This window comes from Ananas comosus, linkage group 21 (genome assembly GCF_001540865.1).
Source record: "Ananas comosus cultivar F153 linkage group 21, ASM154086v1, whole genome shotgun sequence".
NCBI classification, from domain to species: Eukaryota; Viridiplantae; Streptophyta; class Magnoliopsida; order Poales; family Bromeliaceae; genus Ananas; species Ananas comosus.
In genome coordinates this window covers 1,300,860-1,318,608 of record NC_033641.1, presented here as the reverse complement: position 1 = coordinate 1,318,608, position 17,749 = coordinate 1,300,860, and the positions used below count along the sequence as shown (strand labels likewise).

Below are 17,749 nucleotides of genomic sequence, written 5' to 3'. Positions count from 1 at the left end.
AAAAAAATTTGTCATGATAGAAAGATATACTTGAAAAAGCAAAATAATAATTTCATAAAAATAACAGCAGTTGCTGATAGTTTACTAATAGAATTTAACTTTAAAGTTATATTTGAAATAACTTGTAACGTTAAAAAAATATTTTTAATATTAACCTTCTAAGAGGGGTAAATTAAAAAATCGAAAACTTAACTTTTCATAAATATATATAAGTAATTGCCCCCTAAAAAAAAAAAAAAAAAAAAAAAAAAAACAGCCCTAGTACACCCTCATACAGAAGGATAAACATCTCACACTTAGGAATGTTAATAGTAATGAATCCTTAAAATTTTATTTAAATTTGAATCCGAACATAATGAATTTAATTGATACTAAACGAGTATTATTTAGATATGATTTTTATTTATACCCATATAACAAAAAATTTGAATTTATGCTATGAAATTTTAGATTATAATAAAACATGTTTTGAAATTTAGTAAAAAAAAATTACTTTCGGATTCAGGTTTATTTTTTGTTAGGTTTGAATTTGAATATGAATTTTTAACATCCGATATATTCAGATTTAGATTTTGATTTCGGTAGTTTGGATTTGGATTTTTAAAAATTCACCCCAAACCTGACCTGCTGACAATTGATAATACAAGAAAGAAAATAGCGGCTTTTAGATAGATAGAGTGTAAATTTTACACACATATCATTGTAAAATCTCCTTTAATAAAAAATAAATAAATAAAAACATATATAAAGTAATTATAATATATTAATGCTAAAACAATACAAATATCATATATATACTATCGTCACATGTTCTTGACACGACTTCGTATCATAACACTTAAATTCTTAATTATTCCATTAGAACCCTAGTGCGACATGTCAAATCATTTAGGTAAAGTTTTGCATCCTAATTTAATCATCATACCAACTTATTTGACAAATTTGAAACAGTTGTAATACACCGGGTTCAAATTAAAGCAAAATTTAATAGACAAAGGTATTTGAGACACGGGGCAAAATGCGAGGGCGAATTTTGCAACTTGGCCTTTTATTAGTTTCCTAATTTAAACAAGAGGAGGGCTACTATGCTCTTATGAGTATTGAACCCTTCGTACTCATAAATTATTTTCGATGATTGAGCTTCTGAGTCGACAATCCATTCCGTTAAATATAATTTTGAGTATTTGAAACTTTTAAAAAATAAATTTCGTAACTTTTCGAAATCATAATAAAATTCACCAAGCGGGTATAAAATGAACCGTCAAAATCGAATGACATCCCAAAAATGGATGATCGGATCCTCCAATTTAAGATCAGAGTTAATAATCTTTATCTAGATAATGAATAGAATTTTTTATCAAAAATTCAACCAATTCCGATTCTTTTACACCGTTAAACTAACAAGTATTCCATAATCCATACTGGCCGTTAAAAACTATCAATTTTGATATTTTTTTATCGTAAGATAAATGATGTCAAAAAACTATAAAATTTAATTTCTAGAAATTTTAAATGTCTTAGCTAATGTTTAACAGTATGGATCGTCGATTCGGAAGCTCTATTATCAAAAAGGATTTATGAGTACGAAGGCGATCGTACTCATAAGAGCCGCCTTCGTACTCATAAGAGTATAGTAGCTGGACTGTTTAAACAATAGTACTTACAAATTATACCTATTAATTATTATCAATGACAAAAGGGAGAGAGAAAATTATTTTGTAGAATCAAATGGAGAGAAACCATCAGTAAATGGCAACAAAACTGTCCAATAAATTGCCAAACTTTTCTTTATCTGATAAGCTCATTTCGAAAAAGCATTTCAAAACAACAGGCAAAAAAGGGATTATATAGCAACAAAAAAACACACAGAAATTTGCAAGGAAAGACACAGAAACTGCAAAAATGCTAGGTACCTTCTCGAAAATCTAACTCTATGCCGAGTTATTTACCTGCAAAGAGTGCGATATGGTGCCGTAATAACAGATCATTAGTTCGATATCCGAATGCTGTTTTCATAAGCTCTGCTCCTGTTCTACATTACCATACCGCCATCAATGGTGAACACCTGCGTTTTTATTACTATTGTCACCATCTAAGTATATTGTAAGAATTCGACGAGATCAATCACCAGTGAAAGTTTCTGAGCTGAGTTAGGCGTCCCTGTTTAGCCACGTTGGAGTTTTGGCAGAAGTGTTGTTTGAGTAAAAGATGCTTGAAGAGCTTTTGAATATACTCTCTTCTCAACAGCTTTTCGCCGTACCAAAAGCAGGTGTTCCGAAAATTGAAACATCTACTTCTGGATCTTAAAAGCATCTGGCACATCAAAGCTCCAGAGGAGTTTGGCTAGCCAAACACATAGCTGTTGCCTCTTGGGGTAGAGAAGCTCCGTCAAAAGCTCGGCCGAATAGGCACGAGGCATGTAGGTTTTTAGATTCACCAGCTAGTCGTAAGTTTAACCCATAAATTGGCTAAACGTAATGCCATACCTGGCCAGTAATGTAACTAGCCGCAGGACTAAGGGCCAGGAACTCCACCAAGCCAGCAACTTCTTCCGGTCGACCATACCTCCCTGAGAATAAAAAGTTAAAAAGAAAAAACATATTATGTCATCTCTATTTTGATAGATGAAAGAGAATGAATAACAATACTAAAAGGATAATAGAAGTTAGCACCATATTTGTCTTGTAACGCTTTTTGAAACTAATACCAGTTAGGTCGACATTTTGCTTTGGATATTTACAAACAGAAATCTGATTTTGTTCAATTCACAGCATAGAGGGAAACGATGATTCATGCATTATGTTAAATCATCTATGATTTATGTATTATCTGTTACTTTCTTTACGAATAAATCATAAGAATCCATATCCTCAGTTCAAATCTCTGTTGCTAGTTGGCCGAAAATATGAGGGCCGTCACACATACCTAGTGGGATTGTCTGCAAGATTTTCTTCTCGAGATCCTCTCCGAGCTTAGCAGTCATATCAGATGCAATAAATCCGGGAGCAACAGCATTAACCTAAGCAACATGCAAATCGATGTTCAAGGCACGTCGAAGGGTCACACAAATACGAAGATTCGACATAGAAGGAATATACTTAAAAGTTATGCCCCTGAGATATGATATGTGTACATCTATATCCGCTGCAAAATGTGAAATTTGAAATTTCACATTTTTCTTTAAAAAACTTAATTTTCTTACAAAAGTATCCCTTCTTTAAACAAAACCTTTCCAACCAAACCAAAGAGGGGTGTATAAAATTTAGAAGTTTCTAAAAGTAAACAGATGATTTTGCAGAGAACATATGCACAAGGCCCTACACAGAGAGATAAACTCACATTGATATTTCTGCTTGCATACTCCCTTGCGACGGTTTTCGTGAAGCCAATTACCCCGGCCTTGGCAGCGCTATAATTAGCTTGACCAACATTTCCAACGAGACCGACAACCGATGCTATGTTAATAATTCTCCCCTGAAAACAATTTTATCAAATGATCAGAATAGCCGAATGATATAATATGTGAGAGAAGAACTTGCATAAAGGCTATGATCCTGTTACAAAAAAACTTTCATCTCAATTTGAAGTGAGAATAAGTTGCGATTTTAATTTTACTGAGGAGGTGTAAAATGAAGGATCTTCTGACTCCGAACAAATACTTATGAGTCATCCATTTGAAACTAACTGGCTAGTCATGTGCTACGGAGATGAAATTGAAATGAAAGCAAGCAACAGGTTCTATTCTCTCAATTTTGGCCACATAGTAGTTCTGGACCTAGAAGTACTGCTGTTCCGCTAATAGAAGAGCTGATCTTAGATTAAATGAGCCACCAAGAAGGAGATATGAATGACAACGGAGGAAGAAAAGGGAAATATTTTGACAAAGTTTGAAGAAGAATTAGATAGTTTTCTGAGATTATTTTTCTTAATAGGAATGATATTTAAGACCTTAAAAAGGAGTGCTTATTTCATTTCAAACCACACTCTTGAGGATTGTAATGGCAAAGGGTGTTCCAGAAATATGTTTAATGGATCTAAGAAAATAAAAAAACCGTTAGTTCATGTAGCAGAGCATACCTTTTTCTTTTTCATCATAATTTTTGTTGCAGCCTATAAAAGAGCAGATAAAATTACGATGAAAAATATTCAACAGTTTGATTTTCAAATTACAATGCAAAATAGCACGAGGGTAGATACCTGCGTACAGAGGAAAACTCCTGTAAGATTGAGATCAATTACTTCTTGCCACTGCGATTTCTTCATTCGCATTAATAATGTATCTCGAGTAATTCCTGAAATTATTATCATTTCATCTCAGGAAAATAAGATGATGAAGTTCAAAGAAGGAAAAGGGCAGAAATGTCAACTTCTAATTACCTGCATTATTCACTAATATGTCAACCGTTCCCCAGGCATCGACTGCCTGAAATTACCATGCATCCATAATATAAGCATAGGAAATCATGCTGTAGTAGCCAACTCTAAGAGAGGAATTAATTGCAAATTTGCCCCCACCGTTTTCACCATAGATTCCACATCAGCTTCTTTTGAAACATCCCCTCCAAATATAATTGCTTGACCACCAGATGACTCAATCTGCAATACAATAAATATCAAAAGAATTAAAAAAGAGAAATGTCTTATATTCTGGATCTGAGAATGAGAACAAACCATCTAATGGGCATATCCACGCGTCAAAGTGGAGTATCTGTTGAAGTAGCCTTTTTAGGTCGGGTGGAAGTTCCTATGAAGACTAACATAAATCTGAATGTGTAAGATGCAAGACATCACAAGCGAGGTATATCACCATGGTATCACTCTAATGCAGCCTCGAGTATGTAGGGCACGAGAGCCCATGATTTTCTAGTGGGTTGAGTAAACTTTGTTAATTGCTCATATATGTTCGTTGATAACTCAATATACACATAAATTTTTACCCCAAAAAAAGAAAAAGAAATGTTAGAGATGGTTTGATTAATTACAAAGAGCACTCTAGTTGCAAGTAAATTTGCAATAGTCAAGTAAAAATTGCAAAAGATGCTGGTAAAAAATGCAACGTTCAATGACATAGAAATCTGAAGCAGGATGTAGTATTTGCAGGTTGTTCGCTGCTGTGCCATACCCAAATAGTAATAAAAGCAAAAATTGCTGCGAAAAAGTATTGCTTAGGATGAGAAAAGGTAGAAGATATGAAAAAAGAAAAGAAAAGAAAAGGAACAAAAGAAAAGGCCACTGTGACCACTTTTTGCTGGTTCAATGCATCAAATACCTAGCAGAACACCCAACACACCCTCCCTTAACTGTGTAACACCAAAGTCTGAGGCTCTCAGGACTCTACTACTGTATCATATTCCTGATCTTATGCTCCTTTCTAGAGTTTTTTTTTCTATTTCTTTTTTTCCTTTTTTCCTTCACACAAGTGTTCTTCTTATACAAAAGCATATGCAACAAGATGAGCAAAAACATTATAGGTGGATGATACTTCGGCAGGTTATGACTTGGGACAAATGAGGTAACGATAACTCACTTCTTTTGAAACTTCTTCAGCTTCTTTTGCAGATCTCGCATAATTCACAAGGACCTGGAATAGAATGAGAAGACTATCAACTACTAAGCTTCTTGCAGAGGCATGCAGAATTAGGACAGTCATGTACATTATGGATAAAACAACTGTTATTACAAGTGAAAGAATTGTTAATCTGATAAACCAATAGAGCAACTAAAATATCTCTTCCCAGAGAAACAGTAGAAACAAATGAGTGGAGCAACTAGAAGAAGCTGGCACTCAGAACAGAATATCTTAAATAGCATCAAACAAATGCATAATCATAATCTCACCCGTCAAGAATAAATCACTTCAACTAAATGAATAGCGTCATATATTACAAGAAAATGCTAAGGGCGTGTTTGGTTCTACATAAAACTATGAAAAAAAATTTTCGGTGGAAAAAAAAATTTTGGAGGAAAATAAATTTTACGCTCTGTAGTGTTTGGTTTGTAGGAAAAAAAAGTAGTTTTCCGTTACGGTTGTTTGGTTGAAAGGAAAAAAAACGAAAAAGTTGTAATAATATATATTTTGTCCTATTTCACATATTATATATTATTGATATATAATAATTATAATACTACAAATATTATTATTATAATTAATATTTATAAATAAAATAGAAGAGAGAGAGGAGTCCATGGTGGACCGTGGACTCCCTCTCATGCGGTCCACGAGGTGAAGTGGACCTCGTGGACTGCGCATATCCTACCACAAGAGCCGCGCTCTTTTGGCCATGAGTTTTCGTTTTCCGCTCGTTTTGAGCGGAAAACGAAAACCCAACCTTTTCTCAGGATCTGTAAAAAAATCTTTTCAAATTTTTCTTTTTACGAACAACCAAACATCCGAAAATCATTTTTCAAGGGAAAAAAAATTTTCGGATCAGTTTTCCACCGATCCAAACACACCCTAAGCTGCAAATGATATAATGCCAACCTATTGAGCATCTGAAAAGTGTGAAATTTGTTCTACAAAGGCCTCAAGCCAAAGGTTACACAAGTACCCAATCTTCTATGGTTTTTAGTTGGTGTTTGGATGTTGGAACAAATTATACGGAAATTAACTTGTAATGCTCTTTCCTCTGGTGATTACAAGATAGAAATTCAACCATTAGCAATTGTGAAGTCTAATAATTATGGTATTTCAGGATAGAATATTTCACATACAAGGTAAACTATCATATCCTGAACAAATGAATAGCCTATTTCACATATAATGAAAGCATATTTCAGCATATCTTTCTTGCTTACTCAAGGGACGTATGGTAATTGGCTGACGGAGGATATGAGAGTACATCTACAACTGGACGGTGCATGTGGCCTCTTACATCATTTTTTTCCTCAAAGTGTTGCAAAATCATCTCCTGAGAATCATTAAGATTCCACACCAGCTATAATCAAATTTCTAGCTTTTAATCACGAAAGAAAATCCTATACGGCACAGTTATCGAGAGATATATTATTAGACAACAACTACGGGTATTTTGGTATCCAAATAGGTCCTCGGTGAAGTAACTGATGCTTGTACAGAGAAAATTTTAAACTTGAGTGTAGTAGAAAAAACTAAGATGATCAAAGTATACAAACCTTGCACCCAGCCCTACCAAGAGCCAATGCTATAGCTCTTCCAATTCCTCTGGAGGCTCCAGTAACAACAACAACTGGAGCTTCCACCTTTTGAGCATCTTCAGTAATTGCCTGATCAGTAGTTGAAACCTGAGTTCTTAAACCTGCATCAATAACTCCTACAGCTTAAAACCTATCAACCAACAGTAACATCAATCTCATAACATCAAGGTCAAAAAAAAAAAAAAGAAAAAAAAAAGAGAGAGAGAGAAAAATTAATCAATCTCATAACCTTTTCACCTACAGAACAAAAAACTTACCTGAGCTACAATCGGTTTTGATCCAATTACCTGCCTTTTGAAAAATTTTAATTTTGCTATCAAACTTTTTAATTCATTTGTTTTGAGCCATTTAATGACTCTTATACTTCAAAATTTTGATGTGCGCTTGATTAGCATATTCCGTGTGATTCACGTGACTAAAATGTTAATGGACTTAAATTTTGTACCAGAAGAACCATCATATGGGTTGAATTAAATAAACAGGATCTCAACGCATAGATCTCAAAGTTCAACCTCGCAAGCCCCAAAACGCTACTACCATGGCCCAATCACAGCTGATAAAGCCCCAAACTCAGCATCGAATCCAACATCTAGAGCAATGAGAGGGACAAGCGAGAGAGAGAAAGGGGAAGGGGCGATGATTACCGGAGAAGGCGAAGGGTGCGGGTTCAGCGGATCCGAACGCGGCGCGAAGAGGCGGCGACCGGAGAGAGGTGGCCGGCGCGGCGGAGCGGCGCGCGAGGGGCGGCGCCGCCCTCCGGGAAGCTGCGGCGAGGCGGGAAGAGATCGCCGGAGAGTTGAGGGCGACGGAGATGGAGGTGGTGGCCATGGGAGATCGGAGGAAGGAAAAAGAGGAGGACGAGGACGAACGAGAAGAGCTATTTGAAAGAGATGGGCTAAATTATACTTTAGTCCTCAAACTATGAGTTTGTGACACTTAGTCCTCATACTTGAATTTGTGATCTTTTTGCATATACCCCGCTCAAAACTTTTTTCTTTACAAATGATCGTAGCAAAATTATGTTTGCATAAATGATCCTCTCCTTATCATGCGAGTGTCAAATTGGCGTTTTTAAGTTGAACACGTTGATACAATCACCATGTTCTTATGTTTAAATATGGTGACTCAATTATCGAATTGATATCCACACTTTAATCCTATTTTTCAACTTATGGGCAATAAAAAAAAACTTAAAACTACTAATACGGCGGTTGCGTAATAAGAAAATAATCATTTATACAAATATAAATTTATTTGAACTATTTATAAAAAAAATTTGCGGAAGCTAAATGCTAAAAATAAAACTCTTAATTTGTTATAGATTTTACCTCAACCTTCAAGATTATTGCAAATAAGATTCACCATAAATAGCATAGTAATAATTAGTTAAGTGTCACATCTAATTTAGTTGAGTTAGGCTTAGTTTGGTATTGAGGTTTATTTAACGCTGTTAGATAAAATAAAATTGAGAAAAAGCATAGAAATATACTTCTGTGTTCTCCAATGGAACCGTAGAAAATATATCGTAACCGACTAACAGTAATATGCAATATTACGTACTGAAACAAACAGCAATCTCCCCGCAATTCCAAACGAAACCTTAATATAGATATTATCGCTGACGTGGCGGTGCTAACAGTGTTATGATTAATGACGTGATAATAATTAATTAAGTCTCATAGTCTAATTTAATTGACTCAATACTGATGTTATGGCTTATGTTGCGGTGATAGCTATGCTAAGATTAATGGTGCGGTAATAATTAATTGTCTCACAATATAATTTAATTGACTCTATAGTGGTGTTGTCGCTAATGCGAATTAAGTTTCATAATCTAATTTAGTTAACTCAATAATGATATTGTCATAGTTAACTCAATAATGATATTGCCGCTGATGTGACGGTGATAGCAGTACCGCGACTAATAGTGTGGTAATAATTAATTAAGTCTCACGGTCTAATTTAGAATATTGTCGCTGATGTGACGGTGTAGCAGGGCTATGATTAATTTGACCAAATTATTCTTACAGAATAAGTAAGGATAATGTGGTCATTTAGTCGATCCTCTTCATTAAAGTTGTAATTTTTTAAAATAAAATATTTTTAAAAGTAAGAAAGTAAAAAAAAAAAAAGAAAAAAGAAAAAAGAAAGCAGACATTTCCAAAAAAATAATTTCTATCTTTTAGCTTTTTTTTCTCTCTTCGGATAAATTATTCGAATAAAAATGAGATAGAAAGCTTCACCACGAAGAGATAGTCTAATAATAATTTATCATATAAAATAAAATATACAATTCTTAAAGCAATGATGCACCGTCCGATCGGCCCTTTATCACATGCAACGCATAAATCTTACACCATTGGTTCTCAGCTTCTCCCTTAATATTTCGTTAAATTATATATAAAAATTTCAGATACCCTACCTAAATTTATCAAATATTCACTTTAGTACCCTTTAATTTTAACTTTATCACTGATTTAACAAAAAGACATTAGTAAAATCGATAATAAAAAGATAAAAATAAAACCACATGGCACTATATTGATACACTTTAAACCACATAATACTAAAGTGAGAAAGTATAAAACTACAAGAGTGGTATTTGAAGTTTTTGCCCTTTTTTTTTTGGGACACTTTTTTTTTAAAGAGAAAAAAGTAGCGTGATACCCACTTTGTCTATTTTTTTAGAAAAATAAATTNTTATTGGTTCTTCAAATAGACAAGCTATTCTCTCTCCCTCTAGTAGTTCTACTACTGCTTCTTCAAGTAGAGAAACTACTCTCTCTCTCTCTCTCTCTCTCTCTCTCTCTCTCTCTCTCTCTCTCTCTCCACACCTGAATCCTGAGTTTTGCTTGGTTCCTGTGCATAATCCTGAGTTTTCCTATGGATTGAAACCTGAGACCTCACCCGTCCTTTCTACTCCAAACTAAATTCAGTTAGTAGAAAAGTTATTCAGAAGCAGAAAAAAAAGCACTTAAAACTTTGATCCATGGCCAGTGTCCAGAAAAGTTCTCTGTATAATAGTTCCCTCACACAAAAGACACTCACCCTTCTATGCTTTTGCTACCAGCTTTGTACTTTACATCACATGGGCTGTAGCCTTGTAGGTCAGCTTGTGCTGATGCAAAATATGAGTGAGGCAGTTGAGGCCATGGAATTGAAAAATGGTCCACTGGAATAAATTATTAATAATGTGCCTAAACAAGCTGTGACATTCACCTAATGCCAAATGCTTAGTAACGGCGACTAATTAAATTGTGTTTATAGCACCATTCTTAAGGAAACATACCTCTTTGTCTCTTTCACGGCGACTCATTCCTCCAAGTAAAGTTTGGAGAAGTGCTGTTAGAATAAAACTATGAAAACAGAACTATCAACTTTGGCCACTATGATGTTTCCGTCATCTGAGACTTAAAGTGAACTCACACTACAGCAAAATGATAAGTTATAAGCGGAGTTCTATTATACTAGAAAGTTCGAATTCTTATATCACCAAACACCCTACCATAAATGATTGCTCTTTGAGAGAGAGCAAGACCAGACTTAAGATTCAAAAATTTATTTCAGCTACTGTGAGAGAGAGAGAGAGAGAGAGAGAGAGAGAGAGAGAAAGAGAGAGAGAAAGGGGGAAGCAGTGAGCACATGAACCATGTTTCAGTTAGGAGACAGTGAGAATTAATTTGGGCTGTGTTCAGAGGCAATACCAATATAACTGAATATGTAATATAAGAACCAGCCTGTCATGACTTTTACCTTTTCCAGATCCACTGATCCTCAACTCCCACTCCAAATGAGAAGCACTCAAAAAAGCTTTTTCTATTAATGGGGTTAAGAGATGTGAGCCCATCTTTTTAAAAGTAATGATCCAATCCAAACAAAGCACCACCCCTTTTCAACTTGCCCTTAGTGCTCTCCAAAGTCCACCTCTCTCACTCTCTCTCTCTCTGAACAATGCCCACAACCAAAACTCTTGATCCTCCACTTCCATTGCCATCCTCAAACTCCTCAAAATGGGTCAAATTCCCCTCACCTCACTCTTCATCTCTCTCCTCACTCTCTCTCTAGTTTCTCTCTCTACATCCAATTGCACAGGCTCTTCAAATCAGGTGAGAGCTGGGTATTGGCTCTCCACCTCCAATCACTACTCCCCTCTCTCCAACATCAACACCTCTCTCTACACTCACCTCTACTACTCCACCTCAATTGACACCAGGCTCCTCATTACATCCCTTCCCCCACCTGACCAGGTCCCACTCTTAGCTACATTCTCCTCCACCCTCAAATCCACAAACCCATCTCTCAAAATCCTTCTGTCCATTTCCACTGATGATCAAAACTCCAAGTCATCGAACGTCGCGTTTTCTGCGATGGCCGCCGATCCGGTCTGTCGGTCAGCATTCATCGACTCCGCGATCGGCCTCGCCCGCGCCAACGCGTTCGACGGCCTCGATTTCGCGTGGCAGTTCCCCGCCTCCCCTGCCGACCTGACCAACCTTGGAATCTTGATCGCAGAATGGAGAGCTCAAATCGAAGACGAAGCCAAGCGCTCGTCGCGGCCCCCGCTCCTTTTAACCGCCACGGTTTACTTCTCGAACCACATATTCGACGGGCCGTCCGACGATCTCGACTACCCAATAGACGCGATCTCAAGCAACCTAGATTGGATAAATGCAGTCTCATTTGGCTTCCACAAGAATAGCAATGTCACTATTTTTTATGCACAACTTTACGATAAGGTCTCACACTTCTCAGCAAGCTATGGGAACATTTCTTAGCTAGATGCAGGGATTCCTTCATGTAAGCTAGTTTTGGGCATTCCCTTATACGGAAAATCTTGGTTCTTAAAGAACAAAGCGAAGAATGGAATCAACTCACCAGTGGTGGCCGGGGGGCCGAAGCAGCGGATCAGCAACCGGACCGGTTCGATGGCATATTTCGAGATTGAACAACTGTTAAGAGACCCCACCACAGTTTCTCAATACGATAACTCAACGGTTTCTGCTTATTTTTACTCGGGCGGGGTTTGGGTCAGCTTCGACGACCATACCGTGGTTGAGGAGAAGATAGAGTTCGCTTTGAAGTATAGACTGCTGGGTTATTTCCTCTGGCCGATCAGCTTCGACGACTCGAATAGTACAGTGTCAAGAAAAGGTAAACATTGTAGACAAATTCATAGATGAAAATGTATAGAACTTTCCAAAACTATAGCACATTTTAAAATGGGAACCTGAACTTTCAAAATTTCGATTTGACTACTTACTTTCAATTTTGAAAAGTTCCATCAAATTGTCGGGAACTGAACTGAATGTTTTCTTAAAGAAAAGTTTATCAAACTCTCTGTACTGTTACAGAATATTCTGTCAAAAATGTTGCAAACACTGTTATATTCTACTTGAGAGGTACTTAAATCAAACACACTCTAATACTAGATATCAAAATCAAAACTTTTAAAGTTTGAGTACCTATATCAAAATGAGCAATAGTTCCGGTAAACTCTAGAAATTTTTCTAAATCCATAATAGAAAGTGGAAGTTTTTTTTTCTTACTGTTGAATCTCTGTACGAAGACTGATCTGACTTTTATTGCAGCATCCGAGGCTTGGCTTGAGAATTATGATTCTTCGCAGTTCGAGGATGAGAGTGGATATAAAGAAGCAGCTGCTCCGTTTCAACTGCCACCAAAAGATCAGGCTCCAACAATATCAGAAGCATCTTCTGCATCGACAAAAGGATCTTTAAAAGATTCTTATTTTCACCTACATTTCTCTCTTCTTTTGTTTCTCCTCATTTACCAAACAAGAGCCTGCCAAAAATTGTAAAGAGAAATCCCGTGTGCAACAGTTATTCTGCTCAGTTTAGCAAAGCAACAATTCAATTTGATTTTATATGATTTTCATGTCTTTGTCGAACAAGTAGATCTATTGACATACAGTATTACTACCAGTGAAGACCGTAGCTCGATGATTGCATCAACGGATGTGCAAAGTAGGCACCGAGGGTCAAAATTGTGATTGTAAGATAAGGTAGCCTAATAAATTCCTTGTAATAATTTTTGGGCAATCTTTGACGGCCATCAAGGATTGCTGCAAAAGGAATTACACTGGTTCTGCTCTTTACAACTTCAAAAGCTTCACCATACCGCGAAGCGAGTCTCCTATCGCCATTCCAAACTCCAAACAGATGATGAGCTATTAAGCCAACAGAGGCAGCAACTGCTACAGAATTGCCAATCCAAAGAGTGTGAGCTAAGCACCAGATTACCTGACCTACCATCTGCATTAAGAGCAAAAAATATATATATATTAAAAAAAAACAAACTTTTATGCTAATTATTGGCAATCGCACCCAAATTGCTCAATCGGTAAGTCTTAGACTCAATTTTTGAGGAGCTAAAATGTATGGATAGTACCTAGACTTTCGAGAAAGCTTTCACGTAAAATATCGGATATTAAGGGACAAAATCTATTTTAAGCGAATGAATTGGGACGAAATTGCAATTCGCCGAAAGTTCAGAAACTACCACAAACTTTTCACCCTTTCTTGAGATTATTCTATGATAAGCAACCATGCCAACAAAGGGAATATATTGAGGAGTACCATATACCTGAGGGTGTCTGGTGATTCTCATTATTCCAGTTTCCCACATGTGCAGCTTAGGCTTATCAACTGCCGCAACTTCTAAAAGATTGAATGTGGATGGGTATAAGAAATAGAATGAGATGAATGAGGAGACCCACACAAGCTCGTGGATGCCGGGGACACTCTGGACTTGCCATAGTTGGGTACCATCATATCGGTGATTGATGAAGTAAACCTATAACACTAGCCAAAATTAATAACCGAGAAAATATATAGAAAAGTTCAATTAAAAGTTTGATTTTTGGTCCTTGAAATTTAACCCTGATTTAAGTCCTTAGAGGTTCAAATTCAACAATTTAGCCCCTAAAGTTTGTTTGGTGTAACAATTAAATTCTCTTGTTAAAGCAGTGCCTGGAAAAAGACAACACCTCAGCATAATTGTTGGACGTAGTGGATATAGTGGTATTTAATGTCGAGCCTGGTGAATGAACAGCCTAATTATTACCTAATTGCTGGATGGAACAAACTTCAGGAACTGGGCAGTTAAAATTGAACTCTTAAGTGCAACTACCCAGCCCACTAGTACTAATAACTCGTGGGTCAAAATCACTAGTCCAAAATGCTTAAGCCCGGTTATTAGTTCTAGCGTGCCAGTCGTATATAAGCACGTTACACGCTCTCATATTATCCGATATGGAACTATTGGGGTGTCACACTAAGGATTTAACTGAAATCAGGTTTAGGAGGCAATTTAGCATGAAAGATTCTAGAGCGAGTGAGAAGAAAAAAGATGCTCGAGAACTCACAATAGTGCTGACTGCTAGGGGAAGGGAGATTCCTGCAAATAGAACACGGTAAGCCCGCTCTCCAATAAGCTTCTCGCCAGCATCGCGGAAACTAGCCATACCACTATGAACAGCGGCAAAAATGATTATGAGGATCAACATTACAACCTGCATAATTGAAAGAGTAAGCTTTCAAAATCTCATCGAGGATGAAACAGCAACAGGAGTAATTATTCAGCTAAAAGAAAACAATTTAATTAAACTAGATAAGAATTAGATGCCTAGAAAGATAACAATTAGCTCCTCCAGTAAACCGACAAAAAAGCAACAAAAAGGAAGCTTGGAGGGTAAAATTGGGATTTTCAAGCCCACAACCCACAATGAGTGCTCTTAACATGGCAATATATTTCTCCAAAGAGATAGATTCTCAAGCCCGGCAAAACTCGATAGTCCAATACTGGCGAAAATATTACGAAGCAGATACAAAATTTCAGAATAAGTTATATATATGAGGGCAGCACCAGAGAAGAATTAAGGTAGCACAGCCTAGTAAAGGCAGCGAGAAAAGAAGATTAAAATAATAATAATAAAGATGCACAATTTGCACTGCATTCTTTGATGGGATAGCATGTGCACACACATACAAAGTGAGCACGAGAGCGAGCGAGCGAGCGAGAGAGAGAGAGAGAGATGATCTTGTCTTGCCCTTGTCGCATTACAATTTCAAACTGAACAGGCTGACAGCCGCATCTATCTTAAAGGACACCTGTTTTGAAGGCTTTCCAAAGTCATTGACTTATGGCTCTCTTGTCCACATTTAAGCACATTCTCAATTTACCATGGATTTCTTTAGCTACAAAAATATATGGCTTTTAACACAAGTTAAAGATGATGATTCAATCACCTAAATCATTTTTCATGTTGGCTCCTATGTTTGGGGAATTGTGGTTCAAGTTGGGTATTCTTACACTATTTGATCACTTACTTTCTATCATTTCTCTTCAGCCAATATTTTCCAATTTCTTTCAATTTTCAAATAATCGATCACACAAAAGGATGATTCCAACTGTTCACCAATTCTGACGTATTTTATATAAATTGAACTTTCCAATTCCTTTATGCCTTTTGATCTTGGCTTATCTACCTTAAGACCCAACTATTTCCACCAGTTCACCGCCTATAGTGTATCTACTTTAGTTAGTTCACCTGATTTATCTTTAAGTACTTTAAACGGACAATAAATCGCAAACTAAATGAAGAAAACCAGTGCAGATAAATCTCATCCACGCATCGTCCATGCTAATAATTGAACAAAAGTCAATTTATTGCCTGTTTCATCCACTTCTTAAACAACTTCTCTACTCGATAAGCAGAAGCGCGGTGCACAAAAGTGGAAGCATGAGAAAAGTTTTAGGTTTTAATCGTCGAGAGAAGATTATACAGATATTTAACGCGAAAACTGATAAAATTGTTATATAAGCTCTTCATATAGCAAGCTTGCGCCGCGCAAAAACACCCTGGACACATCTTATGATAGTTCATATGGCGATACTACCAATCTATCAAATTCAACAAAACTACAAAATTCCTAATATTTATGCATTAAACAGTTACAAAATTGCAAAATTCAAGTAGAACGCAGTAATAATATTATGAGAAAAATCAAAATTCCCCTTAAAGTTGAGACCTTTACCACAGGACTCACCTCGTGGCTACTCGAGAGGCTCGAAACGGCGCCCACGAACGCGGTCCCGAACCCCGTGGAGGGGTCGATCCACACCACGTTCAATCCGAAGAGCACGGCGCCCAAAATCGCCGCGAAGTAGGCCCACGAGGCGAGCCTCTGCTCCCCCAAGTCGAACGCGGCCGAGTCCTCGCCGCGGAGAGCTCCTCCCTCGTCGTCGCCCCCATCGACGTAGGGCTCCTCCGCCTCGGCTTCTCCGATCGAGCTCCCCCGCGCGCGAACTCGAGCGGAGACGAAGAGCGGCTCAATCGAACGGGGATTCGACGAATTGGTGGCGAAATTAGGGTTTACGGAGGGTTTTAGGGGGCGCGTGGAGGGGATTGGGAGGGTGCGGCGGTGGGAGGAGAGGGGGAGAGTGGGGGAGGTGGTGAGGAGGAGAGAGGAGAACGCCATTAGAGAGATAGAGAGAGAGAGAGAGAGAGGAGAAGAAGAGGAAAGGGACTGGTTTTTATATAGGGAAAACTTCAAATACCACCCTGTAATTTCTCGTTTTCTCACTTCAGTATGCTATTTTTTCCGTATCCTTTCGTTTTATTTATTTATTTTTTTTTATTTCCTTCATTATTTTTTTTCGTTAAAATAACGATTAAGTTAAAATTAAATGATACCAAAATAAAGATTCGATAAACTATAAGGGATATTTAATATTTTTTGTATGTAATTTAACGAAAAGTTAACGAAAAGACTGACGAAAAGAAAAAACTATAATGGGGTATCTAATAATTCTTATCAATTTATTTACTAAAGATTAATGAAAATTACTATAAAAATGTAATTTCAAAGACATTAATATTCAATTTAAACATACATATCAAAATACAAAGAGTTTTAAAATAAAATAAAGAAAATGCAGCGATTTGTAAATATCTAATAGTTGAAGGGGGTCGCCATACATTTCGACATTTTGTACCCAACTAAAAATCGCATCTTTGGACTTGTCAGTGTGGGATGCTTTTAGGAGGGAAACAATCAATCGGTGTAACGGTTACATATCACGGTTACGTGGACTTGATGAGGATGTGTTGTGCGGTGTATGGACCGGGTCTACCACGTGGTTCCTGGACCGAAAATTATTTTTAATTGTTTTGAAGTAATTTGGAGATCAAGTTCCACGAATTTCACAAATTAATTCCTGAACTGTCGCTCTAATTTACCAAACAAATTCTTCTATTTTTGTTTATAGCATTTGAAATAGGGGTGTCGATCTATCAAACAAATGCGAGCTGGGTCGGCTGCTCGAATCACAAATGAGCCGAACACAAACTGGCTTGTTAAAATATTGAGCTAAAAATTTCAGTTCGTATTCAGCTAGTTTATTAAGAAGCCGAATATGAGCTGGCTTATGAACAATAAGTTAAAAAGATTAAAAAATATACATATAGAAAAGAAATTAATGAGATATTATCCATTAAATTTTGATGTAATGGTTGAGAGTTTATATATAAATGAGTTTTTTTATAATTGGTTGG

At 36.7% G+C, this 17,749-nt stretch overlaps 3 protein-coding genes across 6 annotated transcripts; 1 reads left to right on the top strand and 2 right to left on the bottom strand.

The window, feature by feature from the left end:
- LOC109726849 (3-oxoacyl-[acyl-carrier-protein] reductase 4-like) lies at positions 1,747-8,097 on the bottom strand. Of its 2 annotated transcripts, XM_020256664.1 has the most exons (11): positions 7,818-8,083; positions 7,132-7,274; positions 5,528-5,581; positions 4,516-4,596; positions 4,378-4,423; positions 4,198-4,292; positions 4,078-4,110; positions 3,340-3,474; positions 2,926-3,019; positions 2,487-2,569; positions 1,747-2,065 (listed from the first exon to the last, which is right to left on the bottom strand). In XM_020256664.1, exons 1-11 carry the CDS (start codon positions 7,999-8,001, stop codon positions 2,033-2,035), a joined length of 981 nt encoding a protein of 326 aa, XP_020112253.1. In that variant the 5' UTR covers positions 8,002-8,083; the 3' UTR covers positions 1,747-2,032. The 2 variants fall into 2 exon arrangements, with proteins under 2 accessions (XP_020112253.1, XP_020112255.1); XM_020256666.1 differs by lacking the exon at positions 4,078-4,110 and having other exon boundaries at positions 7,818-8,097.
- On the bottom strand, positions 10,864-16,675 carry LOC109726640 (15-cis-zeta-carotene isomerase, chloroplastic). Of its 3 annotated transcripts, none has more exons than XM_020256371.1 (5): positions 16,242-16,675; positions 14,558-14,704; positions 13,777-13,986; positions 13,103-13,445; positions 10,864-12,975 (listed from the first exon to the last, which is right to left on the bottom strand). In XM_020256371.1, exons 1-4 carry the CDS (start codon positions 16,671-16,673, stop codon positions 13,110-13,112), a joined length of 1,125 nt encoding a protein of 374 aa, XP_020111960.1. In that variant the 5' UTR covers positions 16,674-16,675; the 3' UTR covers positions 10,864-12,975; positions 13,103-13,109. The 3 variants fall into 3 exon arrangements, with proteins under 3 accessions (XP_020111960.1, XP_020111959.1, XP_020111958.1); XM_020256370.1 differs by having other exon boundaries at positions 12,476-13,018; XM_020256369.1 differs by having other exon boundaries at positions 12,476-13,445.
- LOC109726639 (chitinase-3-like protein 1) lies at positions 11,184-13,020 on the top strand. Its single transcript, XM_020256368.1, is given in 2 exon segments — positions 11,184-12,324; positions 12,762-13,020. Coding segments are annotated over 2 exon segments (1,371 nt in total). The 3' UTR covers positions 12,992-13,020.

What these genes read in the sequence shown, in the direction of transcription:
- LOC109726849 (XM_020256664.1), bottom strand. Translation starts at nt 8,001, where the DNA reads ATGGCCACCACCTCCATCTCCGTCGCCCTCAACTCTCCGGCGATCTCT. An exon ending in GAGTTTTCCTCTGTACGCAG is followed by an intron (nt 4,111 to 4,197) that starts GTATCTACCCTC and finishes GCTCTTTTATAG; the next exon opens with GCTGCAACAAAAATTATGAT. An exon ending in CTTGCAGACAATCCCACTAG is followed by an intron (nt 2,570 to 2,925) that starts GTATGTGTGACG and finishes TTTTATTCTCAG; the next exon opens with GGAGGTATGGTCGACCGGAA.
- LOC109726640 (XM_020256371.1), bottom strand. Translation starts at nt 16,673, where the DNA reads ATGGCGTTCTCCTCTCTCCTCCTCACCACCTCCCCCACTCTCCCCCTC. An exon ending in CCCTAGCAGTCAGCACTATT is followed by an intron (nt 13,987 to 14,557) that starts GTGAGTTCTCGA and finishes CTAGTGTTATAG; the next exon opens with GTTTACTTCATCAATCACCG. An exon ending in GAATCACCAGACACCCTCAG is followed by an intron (nt 13,446 to 13,776) that starts GTATATGGTACT and finishes CTCTTAATGCAG; the next exon opens with ATGGTAGGTCAGGTAATCTG.